The following is a 19,451-nucleotide window of genomic DNA, read 5'->3' as shown; positions in this document are numbered from 1 at the left end:
CATTGGGAATTCCATCTGGTCCTGGTGCTTTATTTTGTTTTAGAGAGTTTATTGTAGCCATTATGTCACTGTTTTTGTATGGGGTGTTTAGAAAATTTAAATCTTCGTTAGACAGAGAGGGTAACTGAATCGAGTCAAGGAATTGATTGATGTCTTCCTTAGTGGGTTTGTCTTCTAGTTTATTATTTTTTAAGTTATATAGGTTGTTAAAAAATTCCTCGAGTTTTAGTGAAATGTCTTTTGGATTTTTGTAAATTTTGTTGTCCCTATCTCTTATCTGTAAGATTTTGGTCTTAGATCTCAGAATTCTTGTTCTTCTGGCTAAAAAACCCGAAGGTTTATTCATGAGATGGTAAAAATTGGATTTTGAGGTCAGTATGAATCTTTCGTATTCGTTTGAGAGAATGGTTTTTAAATCTAGTCTGAGTTTTAAAATTTCTTTTTGTGTGTCATCTGATGGACTATTTGCTTGTGAATTTTCTAGTTCTCTAATTTTATTTACAATCTCTTCAGTTTTCTTTTGTTTAATTTTATTAATCTTAGCGTTAAGTTGGATCAGAGTTCCTCTGATGACTGCCTTATGGGCTTGCCACAGAGTTGTGATAGAGATATTTTTAATGTCATTATATTTGAAATAATTTTTTAAATCATCTTGTATTTTTAGGCTATGGTCTGGGTGGGCGAATAGAAACGAGTTAGCTCTCCAAGTTTTATTTATGTGATGATTGGTGAGGATTTCAAATGTGATGGGAGAGTGGTCTGACCACCCTCTAGGGTGAATGGTAATTTGTTTAATTTTCTGTAAGGTATTGATGTTAGAAAGGACTAGGTCAATTCTTGAAAAGGATCTGTGGGGGTTTGAATAATAAGTATATTCTACTGAGGTTGTATTTAGGCATCTAAAGATGTCGTATAGCTCCTCTCAGTTCATCCAAGTATCAAGAGTGACATTCAGTACCCTGCCTTTGTTGGAAGAATCGAATTTAGGGTTAGGTATGGCGTTAAAATCTCCGAAAAGTAAAAGAGATCCCCTTTGGTGTGATCTAATTAAAGATAGTACTCTATTTAGGAAGGTAATTTGTCCCTTGTTGGGAGCGTATATGTTGGCTAGTGTGTATGTAGTGTTATTTAGTTTGCAGATAACCATTAGATATCTACCTTCTGGGTCAATTATCGTTTTCAGTTCTTCAAATCTTATTGAGTCTCTTATAATGAGAGCCACAACTGATTTTTTCTTTTCATTTGAAGAGAGAAGGATTGTTGGGAATGATTTATGTTCAAATTTGGGTGTTTTTTCTAGGGCGAATTTTGTTTCCTGTAGACTAATTATATCTGCTTTGAATTTTTGGATGTCCCTCCATATGAGAAACCTTTTTTGTGGCGAGGTTAACCCATTGACGTTGATAGTCAGGAATTTTGTGGTCATCTTGGTGGTTGATAGCTTTTTTTTTTTAGGCTTTTTCTCTTGGTGTTGTCTAGATATTTGATCTTCCTCCTGCTGGGGATACTTTTTGTCATGTTATTGATCATGTCAGGTAAACTTGAGGTAACTATTTTAAACATAAACATGGGGTAGATATATTGTGGGAGATATATTACAACAGATTTCTCCATGTGGGCTAGTGTTTTTTGCCTATTAGGGTAGTCCCGATTCAGATAAGGGACTTGAGCAAGGGTGCACTGATAATTATCTCTTGGGATCATCTTTTTTCCTTCCCAGGTTGGGGAGATGCAATTTTCAAGTCTTTAAGCAATTTCAGCCCCTCTTCCGGCTCTTTGATTGACATGGTTTTTTGCTTAAATGTGAAGATCAGATTATTGTTTGGATGGCCCCAGCGGTATAAGATGTCATTTTTCCTCAGAGCATCCGTGATAGGCTTTATAGTCTCTTCTCCTTTTTAAAGTCTCCTTTGAAAGGTCGATAAATACTTTTAAGTTCTCGTGGGGGGATGGTAAAGTTTTGTTATTTCGTAAGAAATCCATTAGTTTTTCTTTTCTTCTATAGAATGTAAATCTCGCAATGACTCTGGGGATTTCTTCTGCTAAGAATGTCGGTTTTGGGAGCCTGTGAACACGTTCAAATGAATACTCCAATTCTGGGAGGGAGGGTAAAGCTTTTTTCACTATGTTCTTTACATATGTCATAAGGTTTGTGGTTTTGATCTTTTCTGGTATTCCTCGAAATTCTTCTGTCTCTATCTTCTCTATCTATCCATTTATTTCTTAGGAATTTTACCTCCTCTTTTAGTTTGTCTTGTTCTTTTTGTAAGTCTTTTGTGTCCTTTGAGAGTTCCTCCACATCTCTTTCGGTTTTCTCCGATCTTGAGGCTATCATTGTCATAGATGTTTTCAAGTCATCTAAGTCAGTTTTAAGTGATTTGTTGTAAGCTCTGAAGAGGTTGTGGAAGAACTCCCGGTCCAGTGGCTGGCCCACATTGTAGTTCACCATAAATTCTTTGTCGTTTGAATCTCTTCTGGCTTCTTTTTTGACTGGGCTTGAATTGGAAGAATTGCTCCTGTCTGAGTCTGTGTCATCAGGTAGATTTATGACTTGGGCAGGGTTGTGTTTGTTTTCTATTTCTTTTCTTTTCTTGGTTAACCGTAACATCAAGTGATGGAGTGAGATCAGGTGCCCATAGGTCCCTATTGTTGTCTCTGCTATTTTTCCTTGATGATTGAGTAGGACCTTGGTCTGTTGGGGGGTTTGGTTCATGCACTCCTCATACATGGTTTTATTGTCTACTGTTTTACTATTATGATTATTTTTGATTTTGGGTGGCATTGTGTATTAATAGGGGTTTTATAATGTGCTTTTATTCTACTTTTACAATGTAGTTTATTGTGCAGGTTAACTATTGTGGTTATTGTGGTTAAGGGTCTGTACCATAATACTACCACTGTTCATATCCAGATACCATAAAGCAGAGGAATTTAAGTATATCAGAATATCCAAAAACAAAATTTATTTTCATGACTCTGAAAATTGTAGATTCACATTGAAGGCATCAAAACTATGAATTAACATATGTGGAATGAAATACTTAACAAATAAGTGTGAAACAACTGAAAATATGTCTTATATTCTAGGTTCTTCAAAGTAGCCACCTTTTGCTTTGATTACTGCTTTGCACACTCTTGGCATTCTTTTGATGAGCTTCAAGAGGTAGTCACCGGAAATGGTCTTCCAACAGTCTTGAAGGAGTTCCCAGAGATGCTTAGCACTTGTTGGCCCTTTTGTCTTCACTCTGCGGTCCAGCTCACCCCAAACCATCTTGTTTGGGTTCAGGTCTGGTGACTGTGGAGGCCAGGTCATCTGGTGTAGCACCCCATCATTCTCCTTCTTAGTCAAATAGCCCTTACACAGCTTGGAGGTGTGTTTGGGGTCATTGTCCTGTTGAAAAATAAATAATGGTCCAACTAAACGCAAACCGAATGGAATAGCATGCCGCTGCAAGATGCTGTGGTAGCCATGTTGGTTCAGTATGCCTTCCATTTTGAATAAATCCCCAACAGTGTCACCACCAAAGCATCTCCACTCCATCACACCACCTCCTCCATCCTTCACGATGGGAACCAGGCATGTAGAGTCTATCCGTTCACCTTTTCTGCGTCGCACGAAGACACGGTGGTTGGATCCAAAGATCTCTAATTTGGACTTATTAGACTAAAGCACAGATTTCCACTGGTCTAATGTCCATTCCTTGTGTTCTTTAGCCCAAACAAGTATCTTCTGCTTTTTGCCTGTCCTTAGCAGTGGTTTCCTAGCAGCTATTTTACCATGAAGGCCTGCTGCACAAAGTCTTCTCTTAACAGTTGTTCTAGAGATGTGTCTGCTGCTAGAACTCTGTGTGGCATTAACCTGGTCTCTAATCATTGCTGCTGTTAACCTGCGATTTCTGAGGCTGGAGACTCGGATAAACTTATCCTCCGCAGCAGAGGTGACTCTTGGTCTTCCTTTCCTGGGGTGGTCCTCATGTGAGCCAGTTTCTTTGTAGCGTTTGATGGTTTTTGCCACTGCACTTGGGGACACTTTCAAAGTTTTACCAATTTTTAGGACTGACTGACCTTCATTTCTTAATGATGGCCACTTGTTTTTCTTTACTTAGAATTTGTATTACGGCAAGAAAAAAAGCAGCTAACAGTCTATTCAGTAGGTCTATCAGCTGTGTATCCACCAGACTTTTGCACAACACAACTGATGGTCCCAACCCCATTTATAAGGCAAGAAATCCCACTTATTTAACCTGACAGGGCACACCTGTGAAGTGAGAACCATTTCCGGTGACTACCTCTTGAAGCTCATCAAGAGAATGCCAAGAGTGTGCAAAGCAGTAATCAAAGCAAAAGGTGGCTACTTTGAAGAACCTAGAATATAAGACATATTTTCAGTTGTTTCACACTTTTTTGTTAAGTATTAAGTATTATTATTAAGTATTTAATTCCACATGTGTTAATTCATAGTTTTGATGCCTTCAATGTGAATCTACAATTTTCAGAGTCATGAAAATAAAGCTAACTTTGAATGAGAAGGTGTGTCCATACCTTTCAATCACCGCATGCTCCATTGAAGAACCATAGTAATGCCACATGTAAGGGAATTTGGGAGCCCATTAGCAAAGAAAAGTGTAACTAGCTGTGAAGTATGGGATGCTATGTTATAGGCAAAACAACACAATGCTTTTACTTAATTGTTTTTTATTTTTTATTTCGTTTTTTTAAATGTTTGTTACATAATGCTCAAAAGTGAGTGAATATTTTGATTGAAAGTTCTGATTATGTGTTGGGTTTTGAAATGTACAGAGTCTTGTAAAGCACATGTACTGTATATTGCTTGTAATGTGAATGTGATCAATGTGTAATTTTGAGGAATAGAAGACTTTTTGAGAAAATATTCATTTTTTGAGAGAGGAGAAATCTGAGATCATATGAATATTTCAGCTATAGCACAAAAATCTTTCAGCATTTTTGGTAAACAGGGTCATCCTTTATAATGTTCTGACATTTCATTTTAGTGTATGCATATCATTGTCAGGCTCATTGTAGATGGCGAGATTTCGGAGAGTCACGTCATTGATGCTGCTCTGCCATGTATACAAAATGTAATAATGAAATATATGTTTTTCGTGTGACCTTTTTACATATTGGACTTCATAGCTAAACAAGAGAAACAGCAAAACACACTTTTGGAATCCTAAACCTATTACTTATATCTAACAATTACATACCAAGGTTCATAGATCGTTTTTAAAAAAATGTTTTCTTGTTGTCTGTGTTCCTTTCAGATACCTTATGTCAAATCTATTTTAATCAATTCTCATATCTAATTTTCCCACATTTAAACATGTTTTAATTACCAAATATATCTGTCCAAAACTAGTCATTTTTTTCCTGATCTCATTACCTCATATGTAGAGCTGTGCGGATCTGGACTGTAAAAGTCCAGATCCGCGCGGTTTCAAAGTTTCCCTGGTGCCGGGTTGAGGATTTTGGCTGTTTGATCCGGATCTGGCACTAGAGAAGTTAAAAAAAGAAAGAAAATAAGAATGAAGCGAGCGCTTCATACTTACCGAGACTCCGTCGCAGCTGTACACTGCTCCCAAGAGGCTGTATGCTGCTCCTGTGGCCTCCGCTCATCATTACTTGTCCATATGCACTCAGCACTGCTTTCCCTTCCCCCCAGCCAGCCTTGCCTCTTGATTTTTTTGCAGTTAGAAGTGCCCCCAGCCTGTGTGAGCGTGTCTGACTGCAATCAGTCAACACGGCTCATTAATTTTCTGGAGCGCACAGCGAGCGGTCATGCTGTAGGGCCGCTCGCTGTGACAGAGATGTAGCAGAGCTGGAATTATTGTGGGACCTTGTGTGGATTACGTTGGACCTGTAGGGGTGTGTTGGGGTTAATAAAGTGGTGAAAGGGTGTTTTTTTTATGTTATTCCAAATAAAGGATTTTTTCGGTGTTTGTGTTTATTTACTATCACTTACAGATTAGTGATGGGGTGTCATACACGCTGCCATTATTAATCTAGAGCTTAATGGCAGCTGTGGGCTTCCATTAACTCCTTATTACCCCTATTGTCACCGCACCAGGGCAATCAGGAAAAGCGAGGTAAAGCTACGGGATTGTCACATCTAATGGATGCGACAATTCCGGGCAGCTGGAGGCTGATATTTTTAGACTGGATCTCCCCAGCCTGAGAATACAGCCCCCGCAGTCAGCTCTATCTTGGCTGGGTATGAAATTGGGGGGACCGCATGTAGTTTTTTTAAATTATTTATTTAAATAATAATAATGATGATGATAAAAAAGCCGCATGCGGTTCCTCTTACGCCAGAGTCACACTTTCAAGGGACTTGCACGAGTCTCGTATCGCATCAGCCAGCACAACCGCACACACTCTCCTGACAGCAGCGGGTCGGCTGCATGTAGTTCTATGCAGCTGTACGCTCGTGTCTGGCGAGAAGTCAGGCTGTGCCGGGTGATGCGATGCGAGACTCACGCAAGTGTGACTCCGGCCTTACGGTGCTCTGACAGTAGCCGTATGAATCACATGAGTATCTGATCGCATCACCCGGCACAGCCGCACACTCTCCGGACACGATCGTGCAGCTGCATAGAAATACATGCAGATGCACGCTCCTGTCAGGAGAGTGTGCGGCTGCCGGGTGATGTCATCCGATACTCGTACAAGTCATACTGCTCGTATGAACACACCATAAGGCCGAAGTCACACTTGTGCGAGTCTCACATCACATCACCTGGCAGCCGCACACTCTCCTGACAGGAGCGGGTTGGCTGCATGTATTTCTATGCAGCTGCACGCTCCTGTCAGGAGAGTGCGGCTGCCGGGTGATGCGATGCGAGACTCGCGGAAGTGTGTGACTCCGCCCTTACTTTGATACACAGCCATGATACAGTTTAACAGCTGGGGGCTGCAGCCGTGAGCTTTATCTGTGCTGGTATCAGAATATGGGGACCCTACACAGATTGTTTTATTTATACATTTATTTTTATACCACAATACTCACCCGCAGACATTTGCACTGCTGTCTCTGCCCACCGGCCGTCCTGGCACCTGTGATTAGTTGCAGTCAGCTGACACTCAGGGTGGGGGTGCGTCTAACTGCAACCAATTACACGCATCGTTGGACGGGGAAAGCAGTGAATATGAGGGTTAATTGTCGGCTCCAGAAGTGAATGCTTGCCGGCATGACGGAGGTTCAGTGAGTACACTGCGTGTGCTCCTACTTTCCCATCTCCCTCTACCAACATTTTTAATCTCCAGATTCTGGTTTCCATAGACTTATATGGGTACCTGATTCTGGGTTTTTTTTTTTTTTAAATTTAGCAGGGACCCGCTGGTCCCGGTTTTCTGCGAGTTTGCCCAGCATTATTCATATGCCAGTCATAATATGGCTGTGTTCATACACTGGTGAAAAGAAAACAGACTTTTATATCAATTCCTGGTTTGTCGTGGATGTCCAGACCTTTGTGAGTTCCCAACCTCACCATTGTGATCTTTTTTTTGCAGAATGTACCAAACTATTGATTTGGACACTCCTAACATTTCTGCTTTCTCTGTGATGATTTTATTCCTTTTTATTTTTTTTCCCAACCTAATGATGGTCTGTTTCTCTTCCTTTGATAGCCTCTTTGACCACATGTTGTGGGTTCACAGCTTCCAAATGCAAATGCCACACCTGGAATAAACTCCAGACCTTTTAACTGCTGAATTGATGATGGAATAATGAAGGAATAGCCCATGAAAGGGCTGTTTAGAAAATTGCCCAATTACCTTTGGTCCCTTAATAATAATAATAATAATAATAATAATAATAGTCTTTATTTCTATAGCGCCAACATATTACGCAGCGCTTTACAATTCAGGAGGAACATATACATATCATATACATAAACATATACAGACAAGTAACAATTATAGAGGATACAATATTTAAAAGGAAAAATGGCAACCCTGCTCGTGAGAGCTTACAATCTACAATGAGATGGGGGGAGGGGCAAGGTACAAGTGTTTATTTAAAATGACAATCCAGCCAGCTCATGGGGGATAGATGATGGCTTCCTGGACCAGTTGGCCAGAGCCTTGAGATGCATTTGGGTGCCATGGAGTTTGACGTTGGGTTTGACGTGGGGTTATGTTCTGAGAAGTTGTAGAGGGATTAGGTGAAATTAGTTTGGCTAGGGAGTGTGATAGGCCTCCCTAAAAAGATGCGTTTTTAGGGAGCGTCTGAAGCTGAGTAAGTTGTGATTTGTCCTAACTTCTTTGGGTAGAGCGTTCCAGAGGTTTGGTTCAGCTCGGAAGAAGTCTTGGATTCGGGAGTGGGAGGTTCGAATTAGTGTGGATGTTAGTCAAAAGTCATTTGCAGAGTGTAGAGAACGGGTGGGATGATAGACAGAGAGGAGGGTGGAGATGTAGGAGGGTGCTGCACTGTGGAGAGCTTTGTGGGTGAGAACAAGCAGTTTGAATTGGATCCTGTGATATATGGGCAGCCAGTGCAATGACTGGCACAGAGCAGAGGCATCCGAGTAGCGGTTGGCCAGATAGGTGACCCTGGCTGCTGCATTAAGGATGGACTGTAGAGGGGAGAGTCTAGTTAGGGGGAGACCAATTAATAGAGAGTTACAGTAGTCAAGGCGAGAGTGGATCAGGGCCACGGTGAGGGTTTTTGTTGTTTCCATTGTGAGAAAGGGGCGGATTCTAGCGATGTTCTTGAGGTGCAAGCGGCAGGTGCGGGCAAGAGATTGTATGTGGGAGGTGAAGGAGAGATCAGTGTCAAGTATAACCCCCAGGCAGCGGGCTTGCGGCCTAGGACTTATCGTTGTGCCACACACAGAGAGGGAGATGTCAGGGTTAGGAAGGTTGGGAGATGGAGGGAAAAGCAGAAGTTCAGTTTTGGAAAGGTTAAGTTTCAGATAGAGAGCAGACATGGTGTTGCAAACTGCAGTCAGGCAGTCACTTGTGTTCTGTAGTACAGCGGGGGTGAGCTCAGGTGAAGGTGGTGTATAGTTGTGTGTCATCAGCATAGAGATGGTACTGGAAGCCAAATCTGCTGATGGTCTGTCCAATTGGGGCAGTGTAGAGGGAGAACAGAAGAGGGCCAAGGACTGAACCTTGAGGGACCCCAACAGTGAGAGGGAGAGGAGAAGATGTGGAGCCAGCAAATGATACACTGAACGAACGGCCAGAAAGATAGGAAGAGAACCAGGAAAGAACAGTGTCCTTTAGGCCAATAGAATGGAGCAAAGAGAGAAGGAGATGGTGGTCAACAGTGTCGAAGGCTGCAGAAAGGTCAAGAAGAATAAGCAGAGAGAGGTCACCGTTACGTTTTGCTGTCAATAGGTCATTGGTCACTTTGACAAGGGCAGTTTCTGTTGAGTGTAAAGGGCGGAAGCCAGACTGTAAAGGATCTAGAAGAGAGTGAGAGGAGAGGTAGCGGGTGAGGCGAGAGTACAACAGGCGCTCCAAGAGTTTAGAGATGAAGGAGAGATTGGAGACTGGTCTGTAGTTGCTTGTGCAGGATGGATCAAGGGAAGGTTTTTTTAATACTGGAGTAATAATAGTGTTTGAGGGAGGAAGGGAAGATACCAGAAGAGAGAGAGAGAGATTGAAGATTTTAGTTAGGTGAGTGGTGACTACCGGAGAGAGTGTCTGGAGTAGGCGTGAGGGGAAGGGATCAGTAGGGCAAGTGGTAGGACGAGAAGAAGAGAGGAGCCTGGAGACTTCCTCCTCTGTGACTGGGTCAAATGTGGAAAGTGAGCTGGATGGGATGTGGCGAGGGATGGGAAAAAGATGCAACTACATATTAAAGAGCTGTAATTCCTAAACCCTTACTCCGATTAGTGAATACTCTCAAATTAAAACTGAGAGTCTGCACTCTCAGCCCTTATTGATTATATAACCGTATCTTAAATATGTTTTGGTAAACCGCTAGAGTGCCAAAACTTGTCACAGTCCAAATATTTCTGCACCCAACTGTATATATAATTCTGTCATGGAGCATTAATTGACAAGTTCTCATGAAGGATATGGCATATAGTGTTAAGTGGTTAATAAAAAGAGTATAAATAAATTGCACTTTTAGTTAAGTGCATTCGGGACATACTTGAGGCTGATTGGAGAGAATTGGAAAACTCCTTTTTTGGTGGTGAGCCAGAGTTTACTGCACTTCCATTTAAATGCAGAAAATGTGCATCTCTGATCCGGATCTTTACTTTTCATGTGAAATTCAAGATCCCTAGGAGAAACGTTTGTGGGGAGAGGACCCCAGGAAACTAAAATGGGTATGCATGAAGAGGACCATCAAATGGTGAGAGCTTGGGACAGACCCAAACGGTATGTATCAATGTCCTTTGAGAAAGCATTCAAGCCACTTCTATTGCCACGTTTGTTGCACCAAAACTGATAGATCTTCTGATGAAACGAATTGTTGACTCCAAAATATTGCCTGGACGTCCAGCTCCCATCACCACTGGCTATCTTATACATAAATTTGACTTGCAACTATTTAGCATATGATTAGTTATGCAGATTCTTGTCATGTTACTGTTTTACTCCTGGTGTTTAAAAAAATCTTTTTCTTCATGTGTATTACAAATTACAACCTGTTCACACCTAATAGCTCAGTGAGTTATTAGGTTGATTCCCAAGTAAAAGGTTACTGGTTTGATTTGAGGCGCAAGCATGAAGATTTTCCAAGAAAAGTGAAACCGCATCATTTAGCTCATCGATAGCGGTCTCTTGGCCAAGAGAGTTGCCAAACTACATCATGTGAGTCCCATGACAGCTGTAAGAATTTGAAATGAAATCCGTCCATCCATTTAAAAGGTGGACGCCCAGGAAAAATATTGGACTCAACAAGTCATCTCATCTATTGGTCTATTTATATTGGTCTATTAGTTTTGGTGCGACAAACACAGCAGGTGGGTGGCTCTTATGTGTGATGAAAGGACATTTTTACTTACCTTTTGGTCCTGTCTATTTCTCTCACCATTCTGGTAGGAGATAGTCCTCTTCATGTGTACCTAGATTGTGTTCCCTGGGGTCCTCTCCCCACAAATGTGTCTCCTACGGTTCCTGATCTGGTAGGAGATGGTCCTCTTCATGCATACCTAGTTTGAGTTCCCTGGGCTCCTCTCCTCACAAATGTGTCTTCTACGGTTCCTGATCTGGTAGGAGATGGTCCTCTTCATGCATACCTAGTTTGAGTTCCCTAGGGTCCTCTCCCTATAAATGTGTCTCCTACGGGTCTTGGATTATTTAATCCAGGATTCCTACAAATGACTCTTTTTTTTGCATTCTTCCTTTATGTGTCAGGAAAGTGGTCCTAATGATTTGGTTAACAGATATTCTTCTGTTGTCTCCTTGGCTTAAAGGGAACCTGTCATGTTTTTGTTCGTTTTTCTTAACCACCAACCAAAAAGTCTTTATATGCTTAAGTGAATGCAGTAAATACCTTAGATTTCGGTCATAGGGGTGGAGCTTTTGCTGGGATCAGTCACTGTCACTCAAGTTCGGGCATGATTCTTTTTTTTAACTTAGTCACGCCCCCAACATTGTCAATGATTACACCACAGGACCTTCAACATCACTTCTCTACTCAGCTCTGACCATTACAGTCACTTGATCGTTACATCAGCACAGATCCTGCACAACCAGTAAGTGACATACTGCTGGAATCAGGATCTCTGCCCCTACATTATGCTGCTCTCAGGTTAGGTGTTAAAAACCTGGTGACAGATTCCCTTTAAAATTACATTTCTTATAATAATAGTTTCAATTAAAAGCAAACTTTGCGACAAAAATACAACTGACAGTGAGGACAGTGAGATAATGAAGCTATTTGGCATGTAACCCGTGAAACCACAAAGTGTGCAAATCCCTAAAGGGGGCTTTACACACAACGATATCGCTAACGAGATGTCGTTGGGGTCACGGAATTCGTGACACACATCCGGCCTCTTTAGCGACGTTGTTGCGTGTGACACCTATGAGCGACAGCTTACGATCAAAATTACTCGCCTAATCGTTGAGCGTTGACACGTCGGTCATTTCCCAAATGTCGTTGCTGGTGCAGGATGCAGGTTGTTCGTCGTTCCTGAGGCAGCACACATCGCTATGTGTGACACCCCAGGAACGAAGAACAACACCGTACCTGCGTCCTCCGGCAACGAGGTGGGCGTGACTTTCATGCGGCTGCTCTCCGCCCCTCCGCTTCTATTGGACACCTGCCATGTGATATCGCTGTGACGCCGCACAAACCGCCTCCTTAGAAAAGAGGCTGTTCACCGCCCACAACGACGTCGCTAGGAAGGTAAGTTCGTGTGACGGGTACTAGCGATTTTGTCCGCCACGGGCAGCAATTTGCCCGTGACGCACAAACGAAGGGGGTAGGTGCTTTCAAACTGACTTCATAAAAACAGTGCAAAGTTATAACAATCCCAGCACCTAAAAAGCAAAAATTATTTATGAAGGAGCAATAATAGGCTAAATTTATTGTAAAAGCCAATATTATGGAAAATTGATACCCATCGGGATAATTCTGATTGCAGATTTGGAATCAGCACACATAAATGTTTAAAAACAACCAACAGTTCTCATTTAACAGAATCTTTGTTAATCAGTGAATTATTTTGTTTTGTTTTTATATTAATCTTCTTAAGGGTATACTCATACAGACTTATAAAATGGACGAATGCAATGTGCTAAAAAAGCGTCAATGAGGCAGAGCACACCTGGGAGTTTTTACTCAGCTCAAATCGACTCTCAAAAAATCAATGCAAGTCAATGGGTGCAAGAAAAAAAAAGAAGCACTGTACACTTATGTCCTTGGGGTATCCGCGTGACGTCCGATTTTTACAGATACATTTTGTAGAACAGTGTAAATGGTCATGCAGATGATTGTATAATAATAATAATAATAATAATTAGAGATGAGCTAACCTGAGGTTCGGTGTTCGGACTTTTATTAACAAAAAACAGACGAATGAACACCACTCACGCGAGCATCACTGTGATGGGGTATGCTCGCTGCTCAGCCTAGTGTGAGCCGCTTACAGTGGATGAATGGCTCACACTGGGAGTAACACTGGGGGAATGTAGTGTTCACCCCACCCTGCAAAAAAAAAAAAAAAAAACCACCCTCCCCTGGAAGGGATCTGTTTATGGCTGGCTGCATGTAGGTGGAGACCCAAACTGCCCAATTAGTGACTACCATTGGGGTTCTGGTCAAGTTCGGGTCCCAAACCGAAATTTATCTGAAGTCCGGCTGAACCCACCGAACTTCTACAGGTTCCGTGATATCTAATAATAATTGCTAAGAAAAATAATGCATTGCAATACGGGTGGCATACGGATATTAAGTGAGAAAACAAATCGCACACTCACATGACATATAGAATACCAAACGGATTTCGCTTGTCCCACTTTTCTGGATGAGAGGGACCTATTTTTTATATGCCAGTGTGAGAGTACCCTAAAAATAAATAAATATATATATATATACAGTGCTGGCCAAAAGTATTGGCACCCCTGCAATTCTGTCAGATAATACTCAGTTTCTTCTTGAAAATGATTGCAATCACAAATTCTTTGGTATTATTATCTTCATTTAATTTGTCTTCAATGAAAAAAATAAATAAAATTGTCATAAAGCCAAATTGGATATAATTCCATACCAAACATAAAAAAGGGGGTGGACAAAAGTATTGGCACTGTTTGAAAAATCATGTGATGCTTCTCTAATTTGTGTAATTAACAGCACCTGTAACTTACCTGCTGCACCTAACAGGTGTTAGCAATAACTAAATCACACTTGCAGCCAGTTGACATGGATTAAAGTTGACTCAACCTCTGTCCTGTGTCCTTGTGTGTACCACATTGAGCATGGAGAAAAGAAAAAAGACCAAAGAACTGTCTGAGGACTTGAGAATCCAAATTGTGAGGAAGCATGAGCAATCTCAAGGCTACAAATCCATCTCCAAAGACCTGAACGTTCCTGTGTCTACGGTTCGCAGTGTCATCAAGAAGTTTAAAGCCCATGGCACTGTGGCTAACCTCCCTAGATGTGGAAGGAAAAGAAAATTTGACGAGAGATTTCAACGCAACAAGTTCAAGCTGCCCTGCAGTCCGAGGGTACAACAGTGTCAACCCGTACTATCCGTCAGCGTCTGAATGAAAAGGGACTGTATGGTAGGATACCCAGGAAGACCCCACTTCTTACCCCAAGACATAAAAAAGCCAGGCTGGAGTTTGCCAAAACTTACCTGAGAAAGCCTAAAATGTTTTGGAAGAATGTTCTCTGGTCAGATGAGACAAAAGTAGAGCTTTTTGGGAAAAGCCATCAACATAGAGTTTACAGAAAAAAAAGAGGCATTCAAAGAAAAGAACACAGTCCCTACAGTCAAACATGGTGGAGGTTCCTTGATGTTTTTGGGTTGCTTTGCTGCCTTTGGCACAGGACTGCTTGACCGTGTGCATGGCATTATAAAGTCTGAAGACTACCAACAAATTTTGCAGCATAATGTAGGGCCCAGTGTGAGAAAGCGGAGTCTCCCTCAGAGGTCATGGGTCTTCCAGCAGGACAATGACCCAAAACATACTTCAAAAAGCACTACAAAATGGTTTGAGAGAAAGCACTGGAGACTATTGAAGTGACCAGCAATGATTCCAGACCTAAATCCCATAGAACACCTGTGGAGAGATCTCAAAATGGCAGTTTGGAGAAGGCACCCTTCAAATCTCAGGGACCTGGAGCAGTTTACTAAAGAAGAATGGTCTAAAATTCCAGCAGAGCATTGTAAGAAACTCATTGATGGTTACCGGAAGCGGTTGTTCGCAGTTATTTTAGCTAAAGGTTCTGCAACCAAGTATTAGGCTAAGGGTGCCAATACTTTTGTCTGGCCCATTTTTGGAGTTTTGTGTGAAATGACCAATGATTTGATTTTTGTTTTATTCTCTGTGTTTTTTCCTTGCAAGCAAAATAAATGAAGATAATAATACCAAAGAATTTGTGATTGCAATCATTTTCAAGAAGAAACTGAGTATTATGACAGAATTGCAGGGGTGCCAATACTTTAGGCCAACACTGTGTAAATATATATATATATATACAGTGCCTACAAGTAGTATTCAACCCCCTGCAGATTTAGCAGGTTTACACATTCGGAATTAACTTGGCATTGTGACATTTGGACTGTAGATCAGCCTGGAAGTGTGAAATGCACTGCAGCAAAAAAGAATGTTATTTCTTTTTTTATTTTTTTTTTTTTAATTGTGAAAAGTTTATTCAGAGGGTCATTTATTATTCAACCCCTCAAACCACAGAATTCTGTTTGGTTCCCCTAAAGTATTAAGAAGTATTTCAGGCACAAAGAACAATGAGCTTCACATGTTTGGATTAATTTTCTCTTTTTCCAGCCTTTTCTGACTAATAAGACCCTCCCCAAACTTGTGAACAGCACTCATACTTGGTCAACATGGGAAAGACAAAGGTTAGCTGACAGAATTGCAGAGGTGCCAATACTTTTGGCCAGCACTGTATATAATCAGACATCTGGAAATGCTGCAGCACTGAAAAGACATTGTGTGCTCGATTAGTACATTGCAGTGGATCTGTAACCTGTACTCATGGAGGGTGGTAAGGGGTACATTCTTTAATTCTTAGATGTACACATAATTGCTCACTATGTAGATTTTGCATGCACACAATCTGCAGCATAATACAGATGAGATTTTAAAATTCTCATCTACACATTGTAAATGGACCTGCGTTGTGGATTTTGAAATCTGCAGCATGTCAATTCTTTTGGTGGAATAAATTGCAGTCTTGTCGAATGTTGTTTTTTTATCCACTGTTAAGCTTTATTTCCTCTTCCATTACTGTTTTGAGTATTATCAATTTTCCTTCTTTTTAAAAATGTAATGTATAGAATTTAAAAAAAAAACAAAAAACATTACTTGTTGGTAGAGATCACTTCATTATTTGCAGGACTGTAGCCCAGTAGTGAAGTCAGTATTCCGTGGCTTCTGGCCTGAAGCTCTTGAGACAGCTCTTACAGTAGCTGCTGCATCCACGGCTGCTCACTTGATTAGCCTGCCTGGTATGATGTCATGTATGCGTCACGTCACAACCAAACTGGTTTACCAAAAGAGGAGCCTCTGATGCCATTAAGTAGGAGCTGCTTTTCAGGGCTCCAATAGAATACTGACCTTGCCCCTAGACAGTGTCCTGCTAATCAATTTATCTCTACATGTTAGGCAGTCAGTAGTTGGCACAGATAAAATGCCTGTATAGACAAACTTATAATATGGACGTGTGCTGCCCAAGTAAAAGTTGAACACTTATTATGTAATTAAATAAGGGTGGCTCAGATGACCATTTTCACAGGAATCAAAATCACAGCATACACTATACTCTTCCAAGTGTGCGCAATGAAAAAATAGTAACACAATGCATCTAGGTGGCATACAATTTTTTTTCAGGTACATTTCCTTTATTAATCTAGGAAACTGTATTTGATCATGTTTATGTTTGAATGTAGATGTATAAAATTGGACATGGATGTCACACAGATGACAATACGGATAAAAATCGTCTGAGTTTTTTGGATGAAACTTGGACAATTTTTGTCTGAACCTGGCCAAATGACTTGCCTATAAAGTAATCTGTCAGAGAATGATTCAGCAGGAAGAGAAAAGCAATGCTTCACCACATCGCCTATTTTTGTATAATCGCCAGGTTCTAACATCAGATTGTGATGTTTTTACAAGTAAGGCTACTTTCAAACATCCGGTTTGAGCACTGCGGCTCAATCCGGCTGTGAAACCTAGGCAACGCATGCAGCGAAAACACCGCATCCTTTGCATAAGTTTTTATGTGGCCCGTCCGTTTTTTCCCAGTTGCGGCACGCTACTGAGCATGCGCAGTGGAAGAACCGCATGCGGTGGCCGGATGCGTTTTTTGCCGCATGCAGCGTCCATAGGCATGCATTGAAAAATGCGCCGCAGCGGCCGGATGTGGCGCGATGCGTTTTTTTCCAGAGCAAAAAACGTGCCAAGGAACGTTCCATCCGGCCGCCGCATCAGCTAAATCTGCCGCATGCGGCAAAAACCGGACGGAACGCAAGCCCATGCGGCACAATGCGGCGCCAATGCAAGTCGATGCTGGAAAAAACAAAACCGACGGCAAAAAAAAAGTTTCATTTTTTCAGCAGAGCGCCGGATTGTGCTGCACTGCTACAGCCGGATGTGTGAAAGTAGCCTAACACAACAAATCCAGTTTTTACAGATGTTCTTAAAGGAGATCAAGTGAATAAAGCAAATCCTAAAGCAAGTGTACCTAGTTTTCCTGAAATTCCTAGTATAAGGCTATATGCGCACGTTGCGTAAATTTATTCAGTTACGCTGCGCTTTGTAGCGCAGCGTAACTGCATGCGTCCTGCGTCCCCTGCACAGTCTATGGAGATTGTGCAGGGGCCGTGCGCACGTGGCGTTTTAGAGCGCAGCGCTTCGGCTACTACCGAAGCGCTGCGCAAAAAGAAGTGACATGTCACTTCTTCCGTGCGCTTTGCCGGCAGCTCCTGCTCTGTCTATGGCAGGAGCTGCAGGCAGAGCGCACGTTCTCGCCGGCACCATGCGCTTCTGAACGGAGCTTTTCAGCTGCGCTCTGAAGCGCACCTTTTACGGTGCTGGGCTAGTACGCAACGTGCGCACATACCCTAAGGATTGTATTCCAGTATTTCCTATAATATACGGTGCAGAGCATTTTGTTTTAGCCTTTAACAGTAATCTTAACATGAATGAAGTTGACATTATGTGTGGATTGGCGTCTCTGTGTGTGGCCTTGATCTTCAACTATGCTTCACAGGCATATTAGATAGGTCATTGTAGTGAGTGGGTGATATCTTGACCTGGATCATGTGCTCTCAGCCCTCTGCCATCTAAAAGTAAAAGGTCATGTGCAAGTCTCAGCCGATCCGGATAATAATAGGTAGCACTAAATAAGCTCTGCTTGTGTGCTGTTTAATGATTAAGCTAGGTGTCATGCTTCAAACTCTGTGTAATTGAGCATGGGTTTAGTCAGGTTTAAGATTATATTTCTATATTAGGTTTTAAAGGGGATATACAACCAATAACATAGCATACACAGGATAGCAGATAAATGTTTGATCGGTGGGGCTTTTCAATCCTGAAAACAAGACACCAACACTTGTTAGACTGGAGCATGGTGTTACCAATGTTCCATTAACCTCAATGGCTCCGTAGGAGCAATGTAATAAATCTGGGGATATAATTAGACAATATAATTAAACATGTTGCCAATCTCACTGGTCTGACCTTCACTGCTCATATATAAGTTAAATATCTTGTGAACAATTTTCTGTTATTATATCTTATGTTAAAATGTAGTGATGTTTTCTTCATTTATTGTGTAGATGAATAGAGTGAGTAAGGTCCTATATTTTTCTTTTTTTTTTTTTTTTTTAGGGAAGAGAACCCATCAAGTTAAGTGAACTAAAATCAGAGGTGTCACCTCGAATATCGGCAGAAGATCTGATTGACCTATGTGAACTGACTGTGCCTAGTCATGCAAAGGGGACTACCAAAAAGACCAAGTCCAGTAAACCCAAGTTACTTGTGGTAGACATTCGCAACAGTGAAGAGTATCCTTTTGTGCTGTGTCTGTGGAAGTAAATCTTATTACCTTCTCCTTGATCTGCAACCTGAGTTCAAATGACCAACATGGCCAAGACAGTGATCCTCTTCATTTACAATATTAATCTGATTCAGAGCCAGTGCTATAAGTGAAAAATAAAGGAGGCTCTTGTTTTTTTTACATAGAGGCCAGCAAATGTAATTATATGGACTATACAAGTCATCTTGTTTAGTCGATGCAATGTTCTAGCTGCCTCTTTTATGTTCCTTTTGTTAAAACCAATCCACTTCTTCAACTATAAGAGAGAAGTCTGTCACCAACTAGTACATTTTAGTAAACCAAAATACCAGAGTCATTGTCAGGAGAAATGACTGTAAGGAGAGGCATTCCTGTACAGGATTTCTCCAGTGCCCCTAAATCAGTACTATAAAATTATTGTGATCTTCTGAGTTTCACAGGATTGCAGTGTCAGAAATCCATAGGCAAATTTACATTATCCTTGGATATGAGGAGGAGCAGCTCTACCTGTCCCTAAATTGTACTACTGGCCAACACAGCTTTCACATTGGTGCACATGGGGTGGGGAGTATCGCCGTAGAGCATTACAATCCCTTTGTGCAGATACAAAAGCACAAATCGATTTTGACAGGATAAAGACATTTGATGGAGCATTGACCGTTCCTTACATTTTGGCACACTGCATTAGCTACTCTCTTCACAAGTCAGTCATATAATGATAACCTTATATTATGTATTATTTTCTTTATAATACTTCCATACA

The 19,451-nt window shown here is 41.3% G+C and overlaps 1 protein-coding gene across 1 annotated transcript in view; it reads left to right on the top strand.

Moving 5' to 3' along the window:
• The window catches only part of TBCK (TBC1 domain containing kinase), a 516,545-nt gene that overhangs the window by 414,630 nt on the left and 82,464 nt on the right, over positions 1 to 19,451 (top strand). Inside the window, exon 24 of the mRNA XM_075350453.1 lies at positions 18,502 to 18,677. Coding sequence (XP_075206568.1) covers positions 18,502 to 18,677 — 176 coding nt within the window. The remainder of the gene's footprint in view (positions 1 to 18,501; positions 18,678 to 19,451) is intronic.

The sequence above is a fragment of the Anomaloglossus baeobatrachus genome, chromosome 1, assembly GCF_048569485.1.
Source record: "Anomaloglossus baeobatrachus isolate aAnoBae1 chromosome 1, aAnoBae1.hap1, whole genome shotgun sequence".
Classification (NCBI taxonomy): Eukaryota; Metazoa; Chordata; class Amphibia; order Anura; family Aromobatidae; genus Anomaloglossus; species Anomaloglossus baeobatrachus.
Note: the sequence above shows the minus strand (reverse complement) of the source record. Positions and strands in the feature narration are given on the sequence as shown.